We start from the raw sequence: 17547 nt of genomic DNA, 5'->3' as shown, positions 1-17547 counted from the left end.
TATGCAATTATGACATACATACAAAAAATATGTTGTTAATGGTGTGTGTGTGTGTGTTGAGATGACATACGAATAAATGTTTATTTGTGTGCATATGCAATAGAGGCATACACATGATTGTGTGTATTATAACACATACATATGTAATCATGTTATACATACGAGAATTATGTTTTTTGTGTATACTCAAGGTGTATATTTCTGTTGTACTCATTTTCAGGAGTCAAGTCATTGTCTGGTCTATTTTTTCACTAATTAGTTCCTAGTGAGCCAATATATGATTGCGCTTGCACACAAACAAGCCCCCTAGTGCTTAATTCAATTAGAGTGTCATCATTAATTATGCCTCGTATCATTGAAAAAGTAGAGTGAATGGTAATATTCATGAGCTACATGGGTTTTGATGGTTTGTATATAACAGTTTGTCGAGATGCAATACGTGCGTATAAAAAATGAAGCATATGTACGATTGTTTGATGTGATACATGTGTATGTCAAGGTGGTATATATACAGATGTTTGATGTGATGCATGCATATGTTTGTGTGGCATATGTATGAATGTTTGAGGTAATGTGTGCATATGAAAGCATGATATCGTATGAATATATATTAAAATAAGTATATATGCAATTGTGCATACGTATGAATATTTATTTGATGTGAGCTATAGATATGCAATTGTGGTATATGTATGAATGTATGTTTGATGTGAGACATATGTATGCAAATAAGCATATGTACGAATATATGTTGATGTATGGAATGATTTATATGGAAATGGACAGAATGTATGGTGCATGCATTAGAAATTTTAATTGCATAAGATTAATTACACACATTAGAAGGTAATTGCGTAGAACAATATGCACAAAGATGAGTAGATGTATACTTGTAATTACATTGTATTTGTTCTATTATGAAATTAAGGGTATTGAACCCAATTGATCTCTACGAAGACAAAGTTCTATTGTTTGAATTTAACATTTAAAAATATGGCAAATGGTGGATGGTAAATGTGATGCATACGTATGCAAATATGATAAATGTTTGAAAAACATGTTTGTGTGCATATGCTCAGAGTGTATATTTTTGTTGCACTCATTTCTAAGAGTTGAGCTCTTGTCTGGTCTGTTCTCATCACTAACGGATTCTCAGTAGGCTAATATACACTCACATTTTTGCTCGGGCAGGGCTCCTAGTGCTTAGTTCAGTTAAAACGTCACCATTGATAAAGCCTTGTATTATTGGAAAAATAGAGTGAACTATGATATTTACAAGGTACATATGATTGAAGTGTGTTGAAATTAATTGAGTGTTGATATACGATACCTGCATATGCAATTGAAGCATATGTGTGAAGACTTGTGTGATGTGATACATGTGTATGCAATTGAGACATACATATATATACTTATGTGTTGTGGTATGCATGTGTGCAATTGAGGCATACATGTGATTGTTTATGTGATGTATATCTATGTACACTTTCAAATGCGAAAGTGATGAGTATTGACCTAAATGATTGCTTTGAATGTGAAAGTCTCGTTATTCATGTTATTTTGTGTAATGCATATTTTTTAATGTGAAAGTGATGGGTGTTGACCCAAATGGTTCTTTCAAATACGAGGTTTAATAATTCGAGTTAGAGATTTGCAAGTATGATGAATGATTTGTAATGGGTATGATGCATGTTTAAAAAGTATTGAATTGTAGTGCATTGAATTGTGGTCAGGTTAAAGTCATGCTATAATTGTACTAAATGTGGTTAGGTTAAAGTTCGATCTAATCACACTAAAAAATGGAGTGACATTGGCTCATACTATTGAGGTTGAGCAAGGAGGTTAATAGTAAACATACACGGACTATTGAGGTTAAGCTAAAATATTACTATAGTAATGTTAAATGTGATTAAGTTAAAGTCTTATCATGATGGCATTAAATACGATTAGGTTAAATTTCTATCGTAATCACACTAAATGTAGTCAAGTAAAAGTTTTGTCCTAGTACATTGAATTGTGGTTAGGTTAAAGTTTTGTCGTAGTTGTACTACACAACGGTCAGGTTAAAGTCCTACAATGATCACAATTTGAAATATAGGGTAACATTGGTTTGTACTATTGAGGTCAAGCAAGTTAGTCATTTGTAAACCTACGTAGCACTGCCCCTATGGTAAATGAGTGAACATAGATGAAAGACTTTTTCATCGAGTTATGTGTGAATCACCTCTTACCTCTTTTTATCTGCTTTCTCTTCTCTATTTTCATTCTCTCTTTTCTCTTTCCCTTTCCACAAAACTCTTCTCTCTCCTCACTTGAGTTGCTTGTGAGCCTAGATGTAGGCTTGCATGACATATATGCATAATTATATGCTTGAGTTATATATGAGTGTGATTGTATCCTTAAATAACGTATATGCACAAATTGTTTATAAGCATAGGGATTGACTTAAATGAAATGACTACATAACTGTGTGCATGATTAGCATATGAGCGTAAGTGTAAGCTCGAATGACAACTTGTGAATATAATAGTACACAATATTTCAGGCACTTATGATTAATCATTGAATTTTATGTGTGCATAAAAATATGTGAGAATTGTATGTCTAATTATCTATAAAGGTATGCATAAGTCATAAGTTGTATGTTTATTTATGCATAGATGTATGTGTAAATTGTTTTTGTACGCATAAAGGGTATGCATAAGTTGTATGTTTATTTACGCATAAATGTATGTGTAAGTTGTTATTTTTGTGTGCATAAAGAGTGTGTACATTGTATTGTTAGCCACGCATAATGATATGCATGTCTCGTATGTTTTTACATTATCTCAAGATGATGTAAATGTTACATAGTTATATAGTAACCCTTGAGTTTTTGTGTAGTATATATATAATAATATATGTGATGTGTATGTTTATTTACATATAGAGGTATGTGTAAATTGTTATTTATGTGTGCATAAAAGGTGTGTACATTGTATTATTATCCACACATAATGATAAGCGTGTTTCATGTGTTTTTATATTATCTCAGGATAATATAAATATTATGTAGTTATATCGTAACTATTGATTTTGTGTTGTTTGCGTAAGTGAGACCTAGTAAGGGTCTAAGGAATTGTGATGAAACATCATGTGTCTCACGTTTCATACTTTATATTTTTCAGATCTGTGTGTAGACGGATGGATGTTGCAGGACACAGAATCTTCTGGGTTTTGTTGATGGATTAGAATGAACTCTTCTCATTTTTATTCTTTTGAATGATCAATTTTAAATTTCATTTATGAATGAAACTATTTTAGTTAGATTTGAATTGCAATGGTTAAATTCTAAACATGTGATACGTTCGAGAGAGTTTAAGAGTAATTTCGAAAAGTTTTTCATTGTACATTAAAAAAAAATCTCCGTAAGTTTGAAAGTCGGGGCGTATACTATGAGCCTACATGAGTTGAGCCAAAACACTTGTTGCTAATATTCAAGTTGCCGAGCTTATTTTAGGAGTTCTAAGTGCTTCATTACTAGCAAAGCACAATCCAAACCATGAGACGCTCATCTCATTTCTCAGCACTAATCATAGACGGCAAGACCGATAACTGCATTGTGTTTTCTGGTAAATGCTATCGCTTAAGATTAACCTCATCTTCAAGACGCCAAAAACCCATAAATGTCATGGACACAGACAGCAGTGGCAGTGCATGTTTATGCTTGTTTTATAATTGCTTGATCTGACCCTAAAAGGCATAATTAAGGACAAGGAGCATCTGGTGACCAAGGCTTGGTGTTATCATTCTACCTACCACAATCCACACTGTAAACGTCGTTCAATATACACATAAAGTACTATTATTTCACTTGGTTGTGCATTATATGTCATAGCTACAACCTTTGTCTCGTGGGCATGTTTGTATACATCAAATTGTGAAGACGACCTTGGGTATATATATATATATATATGTGTGTGTGTGTGTTGTGTTCAGCATGGTCCATTGCTAGGAGTCCACTGTAAAAAAAAAAAAACATGATTTTTAAATGCTTGAATCGAAGCCTTAAAAAGTCATCTTCATGCATCTCATTTGCATGATTTAAGAGTCGTTTCCCTTAAAACCAAACATGTAGATCACATATGTATAGAAAGATTTATGAAAAAAAAAATAAAAGTCATGGTTCATACTCTAGTTCTCATATTTTCAAATTTTCATATTCTAGTGGCTACATTCAATTATTTTTAAAATTTAGTTACGATCTCATGATGCAAGTTGCTTTTATTCATAACCTCATAGATGTGTTCAGTATGGTCGATTTAGTGGAAAAACAGCTCTTGAACAGTATTTTTTGGCAGAAAAAAAACATGTTTTTTTGAGTTAGATGAATTTTGTGTTTTTACAGCTATTGTTTTTTACATTGCTAGAAATACCTGTATACACTCGATTTGTGACAATCCAAAAGTTAATTCCTACTAAATGGAGCATATAGATCACATCTGTGAGGTTAAGTTTAAAAAAAAATGTTTTCCCTAACTACATCGATTATAAGTGTAATTGATTGTAGCAAATATTAACCCTACACACATGCAAAACACTTCTTTCAAAATTGAGATATGAACAGAATCAGATCTGGATCCAAAACCTGGATTAGGCCAATTATGGTGCAGATCCGATCAATCCAACTTGATGAGCCTATGGAATCTGGACCCACTCTAGTGGTTACACGGCTAGGTTGCATCGGGCTCATCAGAACCAAGCCAATGAGAATATGTTTCTTTGAGCCAATTTTAACTAGGCATTCATTCATAAAAGTGTAAAGTTTGACCTGCTATCTGTAAATATGGTAAAGGCTGAGTGGGTTTTCGTAATGTTTTCTAGGGACACTCACACTGATGAATTCCCACTGGCTAGGTTTGCCAATGTCATTTTTTCTGACTCGGCCGTACCTGACCCCATCAAGACCCACTCTGGGCCTTGGGTCAGTGTCCAGTTTTTAGCCTTTTGCCCCATGCTGGATCAGGTGACAGACAGTCAGATCCTTGTAGTTTAGTTTTAACCTAGTTCTAAATATTTTTCTTAACTGCAAAAAGGGCTAAAATAGCTATCAGTAAGAGCCCACCCATTATCCATGTAGTGTTGGTTCCAGTCCAAGACCCCTGTGTGCTCGGTAATGTCCTACTGGGTCCAGACCCTGTAATCGTATTTAACGTTCAAAGAGGTCAAATATGGGGAACGACACCTGGTCACATGTCTATACCCAATTACAGCCCTACCCCTACATAATTTCAGTATACGGCTGCCAATGGATCAAATCTTTGCCTGATTCCAGTCCAAACCTGGATCGCTTGTTTGCACTTGTGCATCCAATTCGTATTGGGCATTGTTGCAGCTGAAGTGAATAGATAAGTTCCAACTCAAATCTGGATCCAACGAAGAATGAAATTTGGATTCAGATGTGAGTCCAACGTTGCAAACTCAAATCTATATGCATCAATTAACTATACAAATTAATAAGAAATGTAACGGTTCCTTAGTATCCAATTTCCAGGTTTATGATACATTTGGCTGGATTCAGTGAAAGGCCCAAGGGCCGTACAGGCCTAAACAACTTGGACCAGGATGTGGGTCAGTACAGGTGATCTTTTGAGATAAGTCAAAAACCAAATTAATTAGTTTTATTTGAGTTAACATGGCCATTGCCACGTTAAAAGACTGAAATCTGAATGTGTTGCACAAAACTTGGAATTGGAATGTCAATAATACACTTAATAATAGTCATAAAGAAAAGGAATTTTTCTTGCAAAATATATATTATAACTAATATTAAATCTAATATTTTAAGAAATTGATTTTATCCTCTCAATTCATTTATTATGTGGATCAAGTCCATCACTACAAGAAAAACGCTAATTAGCGATGGATTTTTTCCATCGCAAATTTACGTCAGATTAGCAAGAGAAAACTATTCATCGCTAACATTCGAAATATTTACAGAATTAGCGATGAAAAAAATTCTGTCGCGAATTCGTCGCTAATTAGCGATAGATTCGCGATGAAAAAATTATGTCTCAAACTCTGTCGCAACTTAGCGACATAAAGTTTTCCGTCGCGAATCTGTCACTAATTAGCAATGGATTCACGATGGATTTTTTTTCCGTCGCTAAATCCCAATACAAGAAAATTGTTAATTAGCGATGAAACTTTGCAATAGAAAACTTTTGTCGCAACTTAGCGACGGAGGAGCGACAAAAATTTTTTGGCGCGAATCCGTCACTAATTAGCGACGGATTTTTTTCGTCACTACTTTTCGATTTAAACCAACCCATCTAGGGCGCGAAATTCTACTTTTCGATAAAAAAACCTTACTCACTTTCCTGTTTTCTCTAGGTGTGTAGGTTTCTGCAGTGAAAGGAAAAAGATGAAGATGTGATTGTTCGATCCGTCGAAACGACTTTGAGGAGGTCGCCCTCCTCCTCCTCCGCTCAGCACCGATGCTTGTCCTCCTCGGGGAGCACCTCTGAGCGGAAGGTGGCAGTGTTGGTGGCGGCGAGAGGTATCGAGCAGTCGCTCGCCCTCCTCATGAAGCTCAACCCCCTTGTCTCCAGCCTCACCCTCTACGATATCGTCAGAACCCCCGGCATTGCCGTCGACGTTAGCCACATCAACTCTAGGGCTCAGGTCATCGGCCTCTTCTTCTCTTTCCCCCTACTCTTCTTTCTTCGCGATATTTTTGGTGTTTCCTGAGATAAGATTGCAGATCTCATTTTTTTTTGGTGTCTTACGTTTTGGGAGAAAGATGTGTTTCAGGTGATTGGGTACATGGAGGAGGTCGCCCTCCTCCTCCTCTGCTCAGCACCGATGCTTGTCCTCCTCGGGGAGCACCCCTAAGCAGAAGGTGGCAGTGTTGGTGGCGGCGAGAGGTATCGAGCAGTCGCTCGCCCTCCTCATGAAGCTCAACCCCCTTGTCTCCAGCCTCACCCTCTACGATATCGTCGGAACCCCTGGCATTGCCGTCGACGTTAGCCACATCAACTCTAGGGCTCAGGTCGTCGGCCTCTTCTTTTCTTTCCCCCTACTCTTCTTTCTTCGCGATATTTTTGGTGTTTCCTGAGATAAGATTGCAGATCTCATTTTTTTTTGGGTGTCTTACGTTTTGGGAGAAAGATGTGTTTCAGGTGATTGGGTACATGGGTGAGGATCAGCTAGGGCAAGCATTGAAGGGTTACGATGTGGTCGTCATCCCGGTCGACGTCCCCCGCAAGCCCGGGATGACGCGCAAAGATCTCTTCAACATCAATGCCAGAATTATTAAGTCCCTCGCCACTGCAATCGCCAAATACTGCCCAACGTGAGTTTTTTGTGGTCTCTGTACGATCACCCCATTGTTCTGTACGATCACCCCATCGTTCTGATTTTTGCGCTCTTTATTTCCTTACCAAAATGTGATTTTTCGTAGCTTATCCCGATTTTTCTTGGATAAATGGGTAATTGCGAAGGCACCGCCAATTTTCACTACGTTTTAAGCACCGACCACTGTATGCATCATCTAAAATCCTTGCTCAGAAAATGACCCTTGTTGTAAACACCTTTTCTGGCAATATCCTTTTCTTTTTGCATCCTTTTGCATCTTATGCAACTGAGGAATGATGTTCTTGGATTCTTTTTAACAGGCACTGCATCACATCAGACAAGTAGCACTTGAGACAAGTGGCAAAATTGTATATGGTGAGGGTCGTCAGCCGGCTGTTCTTAGGACCTTTAGTCAAAGATTGAGCAGGTAAACCATTCTATTTAACATGAATTCATGTTTGTCTTCTTGATGAATTTATAGCTTTATTGTCTCCCTCGTTTACAATGAATTGTTTGTAGGGGATTCAATGATGTTGTGAATGGGTTTGCTGATGATGGATGGTCTTTAATGAGTAGTGATGGGGTGGAGGATGTGACTATCATTGTGAATGCTTCTCCTAGACAACTTCTGGGTGGTCACCTTAATTCTTTCACGACACTCTATAATTATGGTAGTGGTATCCTCTGTGCAAAGGCATTCATGCTGCTTCAGGTTTGATTTTAGTATGCCTTCTGTCTGCATTTAATATATGAATTAGATGATCATCTAATTTTATCTTGAACATTTAGTTTTTCCTTTTATGCGTATTTAATCTTCTACTTTCCATTATCCTGTTGTGATACTTGCAATACCAATGTTAGGTTAAGTTATTAGAGTTGCTTTGACTGTCCTGGCTTCCTTTCTATTTTTCAAATACATGGGTCTACTTTTACCGTACTCTGATGGGTTTAATTTATGTTGTGTAGAATGTGCCTCCGGCATTGCTTGTTCAATTTCTCAGAGAACATCGTTCAGAGTGGGCTGATTGTGGTGTTGATGCTTTCTCTGCTGCCTCTCTCAAGGATATGCTATTTCTGGTTCCAGGTTTGGAGGTTTTTCTGGTAGGCAGGTTGCTTTACCTCTTGCTCATACACTAGAACGAGAAGCGGTATAGATGGCTTAGTTTGAGTTAATTTTCTTTGTTTGAGTTGGTAATGATTTTTAACCTACTTTAAACTACTTTATGGTTTGAGAAAGAGAGTCTTATGTTGTGGCTCATGGTGATTACTATTGTCTACATAGAGTTTTAAACTAACTGTGTTGTCTGTCTTGTTGGAATTCCAGCTTCTGGAAGTAATCCAGCTTGAGGGTCGTGGCTTCTACTAAGAAGATGGTGTCTTACAAAGAGACATGTATTTGTTACAGGTTGGTGTTTGTCAAGTGTTTCCATTGTTGTCAAAAGAACGTTGCGTGGTGGTGCATTTTTTTTTCTTGTAAATAATTGATTTCATGTTCTTTGTTTGCAGCTTTGCAGTGGAGTTGATGAGAATGCAGTTGGGGCATGTGCACAACTTGTGTTTGCTCCTATTGATGAGTTATTTGCTGATGATGCTCCATTGCTTCCTTCTGGTTTTCGTGTTATTCCATTGGAGTCGAAAGCAGTTGAGTATATTTCTTTTCATTGCACTTGTTTTGTCGGTTTCAGGTTTTTATGCTTATGTGTGCATGCATGCGAGGGAGTTATTGTTACCTCAAGTGCCTTCTCTATTTCAGGATATACACATTGCTAACCAGACACTTGATTTGGCGTTTTCACTTGAAGTGGGCTCTGGTGTGACCCAACCCTCTAGTGAAACGGCTGCAAATGAATATAACCTGAGATCGGTGCTTACAATAGCATTTCTTCCTGTGTCTCCTATAAGAACAAAACTATTCATGATTCATTTTCATAACAATGCCAGATTATCTATGGACAAACATTAGACATGGAAAACTTTATCATGAATATCACTACCTTCTGTTGAAATAGTTGGTGTTATATTTCAAATTTTTTAATGTTTTTTTTCAACTTTTGCGACAAATATTATCTGTCGCTACAATAGCGACAAATTAGTGATAGATATTATCTGTCACAAAACTAAATCTGTTGTTTATTCATCGATGAATTCGTGACAGAACTGATCCGTCGCTAATTAGCGATGGAATAACGACAGATCAATTTTGTCGCTATTTAGCGACTAGGATTATGCGATGAACTCTTTCCATCGCTAAACACATTAGTGATGAATTAGCGACAGAAAGAGTCTGATGCTAATCCTCATTTTTCTTTTAGTGCATGTTGGTATGGCATCAGCAGAGACAATTAGACAAAGAGGGAAATGAATGTCAGAGATGCATGTAAATGCACATGGAAATTTTATTTTATTTTTTATTTTATAATGAACATGAGAATTTTAATTGAAAACCATGAAGGGCGATGGGATGGAAGAAAATGTGTTGGGTTGTCCCTTGCACAAACATTTTGACCCATCTGAACATGAATGTCTGACCAATGTAAGCTTGATTTATTTGAGGGCTACTGTTTAACTTGACTCCACTCTTATTCACCCCTACACTAGGGCTGTCAATAGATCTGGTTTGTCTTGAGCACCGGATTGATCGGACACAGATATCCGAGTATTGGCATAAATTTTCAACACTAATGTTACCCGGGTTGAAGCCAAATCCTATATGAATAACTTGTGGTTCTAGTTTGAGTTATGATTTTTGCGTGATTCTAACCCAACCTAGCTGACTTGAGTGTTTTTTGGATTGACCTTTTCCCAAAAAAAAGTAATTTTATGAAGCTTTCAAAGTTACCTTTTGACCTTAAAAAATAATCTTGTATTTTTAAAATTATTATTATTTTAAGGATATTGTAGTTATTTTAATAAAGTTGAATATATTAGATTGAGTTTAACTGGATTCAACCTTATTAAAACAATTAAAATACTTTTGAAAGAATGATATATTTTAAAAATATTGATTACTTTTTTTTACTGTTATATATCTTTTTGACTTGAAAAATATTTAAAAGTAAAACACCTTTTCCAAAAAAATAACTTTATGAAACTATTGAAGTTACCTTTTTTACCTCAAAAAACAACCTTATATTTTCAACAATATCATTATTTTAAAAATATTTTAGTTATTTTCATAAAGTTGAGCCAATCAAATGTTAAACCCAAACTAGTTTAATGTTAGATTAACCTATATATAAAGTTGAATCCATCAAATGTTTTTTTTTAAATCAAGGAAACTTAATTTTATTAAAAGAGAGAACTGTAAGACGCTCAAGGCGATGAGATATCGACCCCAGCATTACCAGAAGGAACGGGCAACCGACGAATAGAGGATGAATCCAATAAAGATTCATCGCTGGCTTATCATACCATAGAATATGGTTGAAGCATGCTATCCTCGATTCTAGAAATCTTAGACATTTCTTTCACACCAAACAGCCCACCATGCGGTAAACAGCCAACAACGCCATATATACTAAATACCATATGTTGCTCTGAGGTGGTAATTGCAGATGAAGAAATAGATCCCTTGAGAATGATGCTTGACAAATGAAAAAGATGTGAAGCTACTGCCATGAAGAAGTGAATAGAGTGGAAATAAGGGTAATAACAAAGCAAGTGAGGTGGATTTAACATTTGCACCACACATGCAACAAACGCTGACCATGCAGAAACCACAGTTAGACAGATTTTGATGGGTCAGCACGCCATCCATGACCACCAACCAAGCAAAGAGCTTCGATCTAGGGGGCGACCCCTTGGCCCAAACACATTTCTCCGAAAAAGGGTCGACCTCCGTTTCGACAAACGACTAAAAAAGAGGCCATTGAGAACTCGCAAGTAGAATCATCCCAACTGCAAATAGCAAGGCCATCGCTAGAGGGTACCAGACCTGCCTTGCAAGGCATATTTCTATATGAAATATGATGCCAAATCACATAAATAAACCACCACCATTTTGACAGCAATGCTACACTCTTCAAAGAGATGGAGGAGACACCAACAACCCAAGACGTATCAACCAATGCGATTTTGGAATGCTCGTTATCGCTGCCTTAAAGGAAAGTGGGGATATGCTTCACAATCCTTGCTGACATCTTATAAACTGGCATAAAGTGGAGGGAATAGCCCAAAGAACCATTTTGATGAGAGTGAGCATACCCGCCCGGGATAGGTATTTACCTTGCCACGATTGCAAACGAGACTAGATTTTATGCAAAATGGACGACCAATGGGAGGCGTGAATCAACCGACTTATCAAGAGGAAGGCCCAAATAGAAAATCAGAAGCTGACCCACCTGGCACCAAAATAGGTGGGAGGCAGCAGGAACAGTGAGTAGCTGGCTGTTTGTACTTATGGATATGAAGACATGAGATCGATCTGAACACCTTGAGGATACAAAGGATCCTCGTCATCTGCTCCATGAAGGCCTCACCAAATAAGATGAAGACGTTAGCAAAATGCAGAAGCTTAAAGTTGAATCCTGTAAAAACCTCTCTCCGACAAAATCGTTCGAGAGGATAAAAACAAAAGGCGGTTTCCCCATAAATAGCCCTCACGGTGCATCCCCTCCACCGTCGACCAAGCGAGCAGCAGAGGGAGAGGGACACAGAGACGAGAAAAAAAAAAACAAAGATTAGAGGGACTCACCAAAATCTGGCCGGCGATGACGAAGTAAGGGTCTTTCCCTTTCTTTTTTCGATCGATTGAGGGCTAAGTTGCAGAGAAACAAAAAAAAGGGAAACCTCGATAGGCTGCAGAGAGAGAGAGAGAGAGAGAGAGAGAGAGAGAGAGAGAGAGAGAAGAGGGTATGTTGCTCGGCGCCAGCGGCCGACCCCTTTGCCGCAGAGAGAAGGGGAGAGGGTCGGCTCCCTCTGCAACAGGAAAAATGTAAGGGGCAGAGCCCCTTCCACTTTTTATTTTTATCAAGGTCGGGTATGCCCGAGTCAGTTTGGATCGCACCCAGACCCACTACAAAAAAACAGTTGATTAGCGACGGAATTTAGCGACGACGTTATATCGTCGCTACTTAGCGACGGATTAACGAGAGAAATGAATCCATCGCTATAATTGGAGAATTTTACGAAACTAGCGACAAATTATATTCCCTCGCAAAATCCGTCGCTACTTAGCGACGGATTGTGCGAGTGAATATTTTGTCGCAATAAATACGGCAGTTCGCGACGGAATTGCGATAGCTAAAATTCCGTCGCAAAATAGCGACGGCCTAGGCGACGAAATATTTTCTGTCGCCTTTTTCGTTTTTTGAATTACGATGGCTTAGTGACGGAATTAATCTGTCGCTAAGCCGTCGCGAAATGTCGTATTACCCCTAATCCCAGCCCTCTTCTTCCTTTCTTCTTTCGCTGCTCCCGCCCGCCGCCCTCTCCCTCCTGCCGCCCTCTTCTTTCGGCCGCCCTATCCATCCCGTCGACCTCTATGCCGGCCACCACCGTTCGCCAGAAGTCGATCTTCGTCAACCTTCTGCCGCCACCGCCCGGAGCAATCGCAGGTATTTTCGGGCCCCACCGTTAAATGGATTGGGGGTCGACCCCCTGCATTTTCCGGCAAGGGGTCGACTCCACCAGGCGGTCGACCCCGGTAGGGGGTCGACCCCTTGCCGTGTCCGGCCGAGGGTCGACCCCCTGCCGTGTCCGGCCGGGGGTCAACCCCGGCAGGGGGTCAACCCCTTGTCATGTCCGGCAGGGGGTCGACCCCTTGTCATGTTCGGCAGGGGGTCGACCCCGGTAGGGGGTCAACCCCCTGCCGTGTCCGGCCGAGGGTCGACCCCCTGCCGTGTCCGTCCGGGGGTCAACCCCGGCAGGGGGTCAACCCCTTGTCGTGTCCGGCCAGGGGTCGACCCCCTGTCGTGTCCGGCCGGGGGTCGACTCCCTGCCGTGTCCGGCCGGGGGTCAACCCCGGCAGGGGGTCAACCCCTTGTCATGTCCGGCAAGGGGTCGACCCCGGCAGGCGCTCGACCCCGTCAGGGGGTCGACCCCGGCAAGGAAAAGCCCTTTCCCATTGCACCCTCTCCTTCGTCGCGCTCGAGTTCAACCCTCACACCTCTCCATCCGCAGCCTCCTGAGCCTACAAATATGATATTTGTGGATCCATATCCGCCCAAAGATGAGTTGGCAGGATCCTATTGTCCTATGTTTGAAAGGGTTTTTTTTCATGGTGACTTTATTTTAAAACATCATTTTTTTTGTGCAGATTTCTCAACGGAACTCACTTGTGCCCCGCCACCCGTGATAAGTAAGTGACAAAAACAATGTAAATCGGGTAAATACCCGTGATGAGTAAGTGATGCAAGCGCATCACATGTTATTTAATTTATTGAATGTAACACTTTATTGTTCACATGCTCACTTAGTTGTTGATATCTAGGACTGCTTTGTTGAAGTTTGGAGATCATGCTGAGCATGATTTTAATGTATGAATATGGAAGTGTTCTTATTTTTGGAGTACGGAGTCCATGCTAGGCATGGTAGTAGTTAGTGAGATATTGAAGTGTGTTTGCTGCAGGTACATGTTTGACATTTGTTTGATATGAATTATTTCGATGTATTGCAATGTTTGATGTGATTGTATCCATGCTTACATGTAGTTACTTTCAATTTGATTATATCTTCCATGTGAAATTGTATACTGAAAGCATGCTTCAAATGAATGTATCGTGTCATGAATAGTTTGCACATGAAAATATTAAGTTATCAATGCATGCATCATAATTCTTGTGATTGTATGACATCATATATTGCATGATAAATTTGATATTTTCTTCATCATAGCATTCTGATGGTTCTCTTTTAACTGGTTAGGATACTATTTGTAACATTATACGACAAAACGACTTCAAACCGTGAATGGATGTACCGTAGGATAGTGGACAATGAGTTATCGCATGAATATATGGATGGTGTTGACATTTTTATTGAATTTGCAACGGCAAGTGTCAGTACAGTAGATCTCACAGGTCGGATTAGGTGTCCCTGCAAGATTTGTAAGAATAATCGATTTGTAGAACCTCATGGCGTTAGACATCACCTATATAGGAAGGGTTTTGTGAGTGATTATCAGAACTGGACGTTTCATGAAGAAGAATTTAGAAACGATTTTGATGCACGTGTGAATGTGGTGCACGATAATCCATATACGAATTTGATATTTGATGCCGCAGGAACAGAATTGGGTTCTGCTATGAGTTCTAGTGATGTAAGAACTGCCGTAGATGAAGAATCACCAAACGATGTAGCTAGTAGATTTTATGATTTACTTAGAGATGCTGATGAGCCACTTTGGAACGGTTGTGAGAGTCACACTATCTTGTCTGCAGTTCTTCAACTAATGAATTTGAAGTCCGAGTATAATTTGAGTCAATCATGTTTTGACCGTTTGTGCATGATTGTGAAGAGTATGTTGCCCAAAGATGAGAAATTGTCACAAAATTTCTATCGTGCGAAAGTTATGGTCAACGCTCTAGATATGGGTTACAAAAAGATTGATGCTTGTCCAAATCACTGCATGTTGTATTCCAAGGAGCAGGAAAACAACATATCATGTCCGTCATGTGGGCATCCTCGGTTCAAGCCAAAGACAAGAGGCAATGGTAGCACGAGATCAAATGAAGTTTCATACAAGTCGCTCTGCTACTTTCCTATCACTCCTAGATTGCAGCGATTGTATATGTCTTCAAGGACAGCTAAACATATGAGATGACATGCAAATAAAGTTCGACACGATGAAAACAAGATCACGCATCCTGTTGACGCTGAAGCTTGGAAGCACTTTGATCGTACTCATCAGAACTTCGCAATGGAAGTGCGAAATGTTAGACTCGGTCTATGTACAGATGGATTTAATCCATTTGGGGGTAGATCAACTCCATACTCATGCTGGCCAGTATTTATAACTCCATACAACCTTCCACCAAGCTTGTGTATGAAACGTCCAAATCTTTTCTTGTCTCTGTTGATCCCTGGTCCGACCTCACCTGGCCAAAATCTTGATGTATATCTAAGGCCATTGATTGATGAACTAAAAGTACTGTGGGATGACGGTGTTACCACGTATGATGCCCACAAAAAACAAAATTTCAACATGAAGGCCGTTGTTCTATGGACAATCAGTGACTTCCCTGCATATGGTATGTTATCTGGTTGGAGCACACATGAGAGGTTGGCTTGTCCGTACTGCATGGAGGATTCCAAAGCTTTTAGATTGAGACATGGAAGGAAGTCTTGCTGGTTTGAGTGCCATCGTCGATTTCTACCCAGCGATCATCCGTTCCGACGTTAAAAGAATGCATTTAAAGCAGACACAACTGAAACGGAAGGTCCATCCTCAAGATTGTCCGGCATAGAGATTCTAAGAAGATTGCAATACTTTCCAAATGTATTAACAGATGTCTGCAGTCCTACACCCTTCCGTGGATTTGTGAAGGATCACAATTGGACGAAAAAATCTATTTTTTGGGAACTATCGTATTGGCCGACCCTATTGATACGACATAATTTGGATGTGATGCATGTAGAGAAAAATGTGTTTGATAATGTGTTCAATACAGTAATGAATATTAAAGTCAAAACGAAGGATAATCCGAAGGCCCGTATGGATTTAAAATTAATATGTAAAAGACCAGAATTGGAACTCAAAGAGTATAATGGCAAAGTACTGAAACCAAAGGCGAAGTACGTGCTCGGACCTGATCAAATAAAACATGTATGTCAATGGTTGAGACAACTGAGATTTCCAGATGGATATGTCTCTAACATTGCTCGGGTTGTGAAGATTGACGATAGATAGTTATATGGGTTGAAGAGCCATGATTGTCATATCTTTATGCAACGATTGATACCCCTAGCATTCCATGATATGTTAGACAAACCTATATGGGGGGTATTGTCTGAGTTGAGCGGATTTTTCAGAACATTGTGCGCATCGGAGGTCGTTGTATCAGATGTAAAGAATCTCGAGGACTCTGTCATCACCACTGTTTGTCTGTAGAAAAGATATTTCCGCCAGCATTTTTCGATGTTATGGAACATTTGATCATACATCTACCATATGAACTAAGGGTTGGTGGCCCTGTGCAATATCGATGGATGTACCCATTTGAAAGGTATATGTTTTTTTATATTTGGCTCTTTAATGACAGATATTTAAAATTTGAAATGTATATTCTTGTCAGATGCATGTTCGACCTAAAAAAAATGTTCGTAATAAAGCAAGAGTAGAAGGCTCTATTTGTGAGGCGTACACTTTAGAAGAGATTTCAAATTTCTCATCTATGTACTTCGAACCTCATATTCCAACACGTTACACATGTCTGTCCCGTAACGATGATGGAGAACAAGTAACTGTAGCTGACAAGCTGTCGATATTTCAACCACTTGGGCATGCATTTGGTAGTTGCCGATCAAGGCTATTGACAAATCGAGAGCAAGATGCAGCACACATCTATATTCTTTTTAATTGCTCAGTGATCAACCCATACATCGAGTAAGTATATGTATATGCAACTCAATTATAAATCCTTTTATGTTCTATATGTGGATACATGACTCGGTAATATAAGTATTTGTGGTTTGCAGACGATTTGATCTGGAGTTGCAAAGCGAAGTTTCACATCTCACTGATGCAGAAGTACAAAAAGAACGTGAAACTAAGTTTGTGGAGTGGTTGAAACAGTTGGTAAAGAAGCTAACATAAATTTTGTACTTATAAACAACACTAAGTTACTTAATTGATCGTGATCACAATCATTGTTTATGTATGTGCGTAGGTTTGCCATGGTGATGTTAAAGATCAAGGAATATGTGATTTAGAAAATGGTCCGACCAAAGTTGTGCAATGCTACAATGGGTATATCGTAAATGGTTATCGATTCCATACAAAAGACTACGGTATAAACAAATCAACGATAAATAGTGGCGTGTGTGTCAAGGGTAGCAGCTACGGTGAAAATGAACATGATTACTACGGTGTTATAGAGGAAATAATGGAGTTGACTTACTTAGGCATGAATAACAGGGTTACGATATTCAAGTGTCATTGGTTTGATCCAACTGCAACAAGACTCGACAAAGCTTCAGGCATTGTGGAGGTGAATCATAAATCCAGGTTTGGAACATATGAACCATTCATATTAGCCTCGCAAGCTCAACAAG

General features: G+C 39.0%; 1 protein-coding gene across 1 annotated transcript; it reads left to right on the top strand.

The window, feature by feature from the left end:
• The first annotated feature begins 6931 nt into the window (after window positions 1-6931).
• Window positions 6932-9298, top strand: LOC149845957 (homeobox-leucine zipper protein HOX32-like). The gene is made up of 7 exons (XM_089989893.1): window positions 6932-7030; window positions 7161-7333; window positions 7673-7762; window positions 7855-8047; window positions 8302-8436; window positions 8842-8976; window positions 9089-9298. The coding sequence occupies exons 1-7, from the start codon at window positions 6932-6934 to the stop codon at window positions 9296-9298; spliced, it is 1035 nt and encodes a 344-aa protein (XP_089846019.1).
• The last annotated feature ends 8249 nt before the right edge of the window (window positions 9299-17547 follow it).

This window comes from Nuphar pumila, chromosome 2, assembly GCF_984573655.1.
Source record: "Nuphar pumila chromosome 2, dmNupPumi1.hap1.1, whole genome shotgun sequence".
Lineage (NCBI taxonomy): Eukaryota > Viridiplantae > Streptophyta > Magnoliopsida > Nymphaeales > Nymphaeaceae > Nuphar > Nuphar pumila.
Note: the sequence above shows the minus strand (reverse complement) of the source record. Positions and strands in the feature narration are given on the sequence as shown.

Coding starts and splice junctions, on each gene's coding strand:
- LOC149845957 (XM_089989893.1), top strand. CDS start 6,932: ATGAAGCTCAACCCCCTTGTCTCCAGCCTCACCCTCTACGATATCGTC. Junction 7,334..7,672: donor ATCGCCAAATACTGCCCAAC/GTGAGTTTTTTG, acceptor GCATCACATCAG/ACAAGTAGCACTTGAGACAA. Junction 8,048..8,301: donor AGGCATTCATGCTGCTTCAG/GTTTGATTTTAG, acceptor TATGTTGTGTAG/AATGTGCCTCCGGCATTGCT.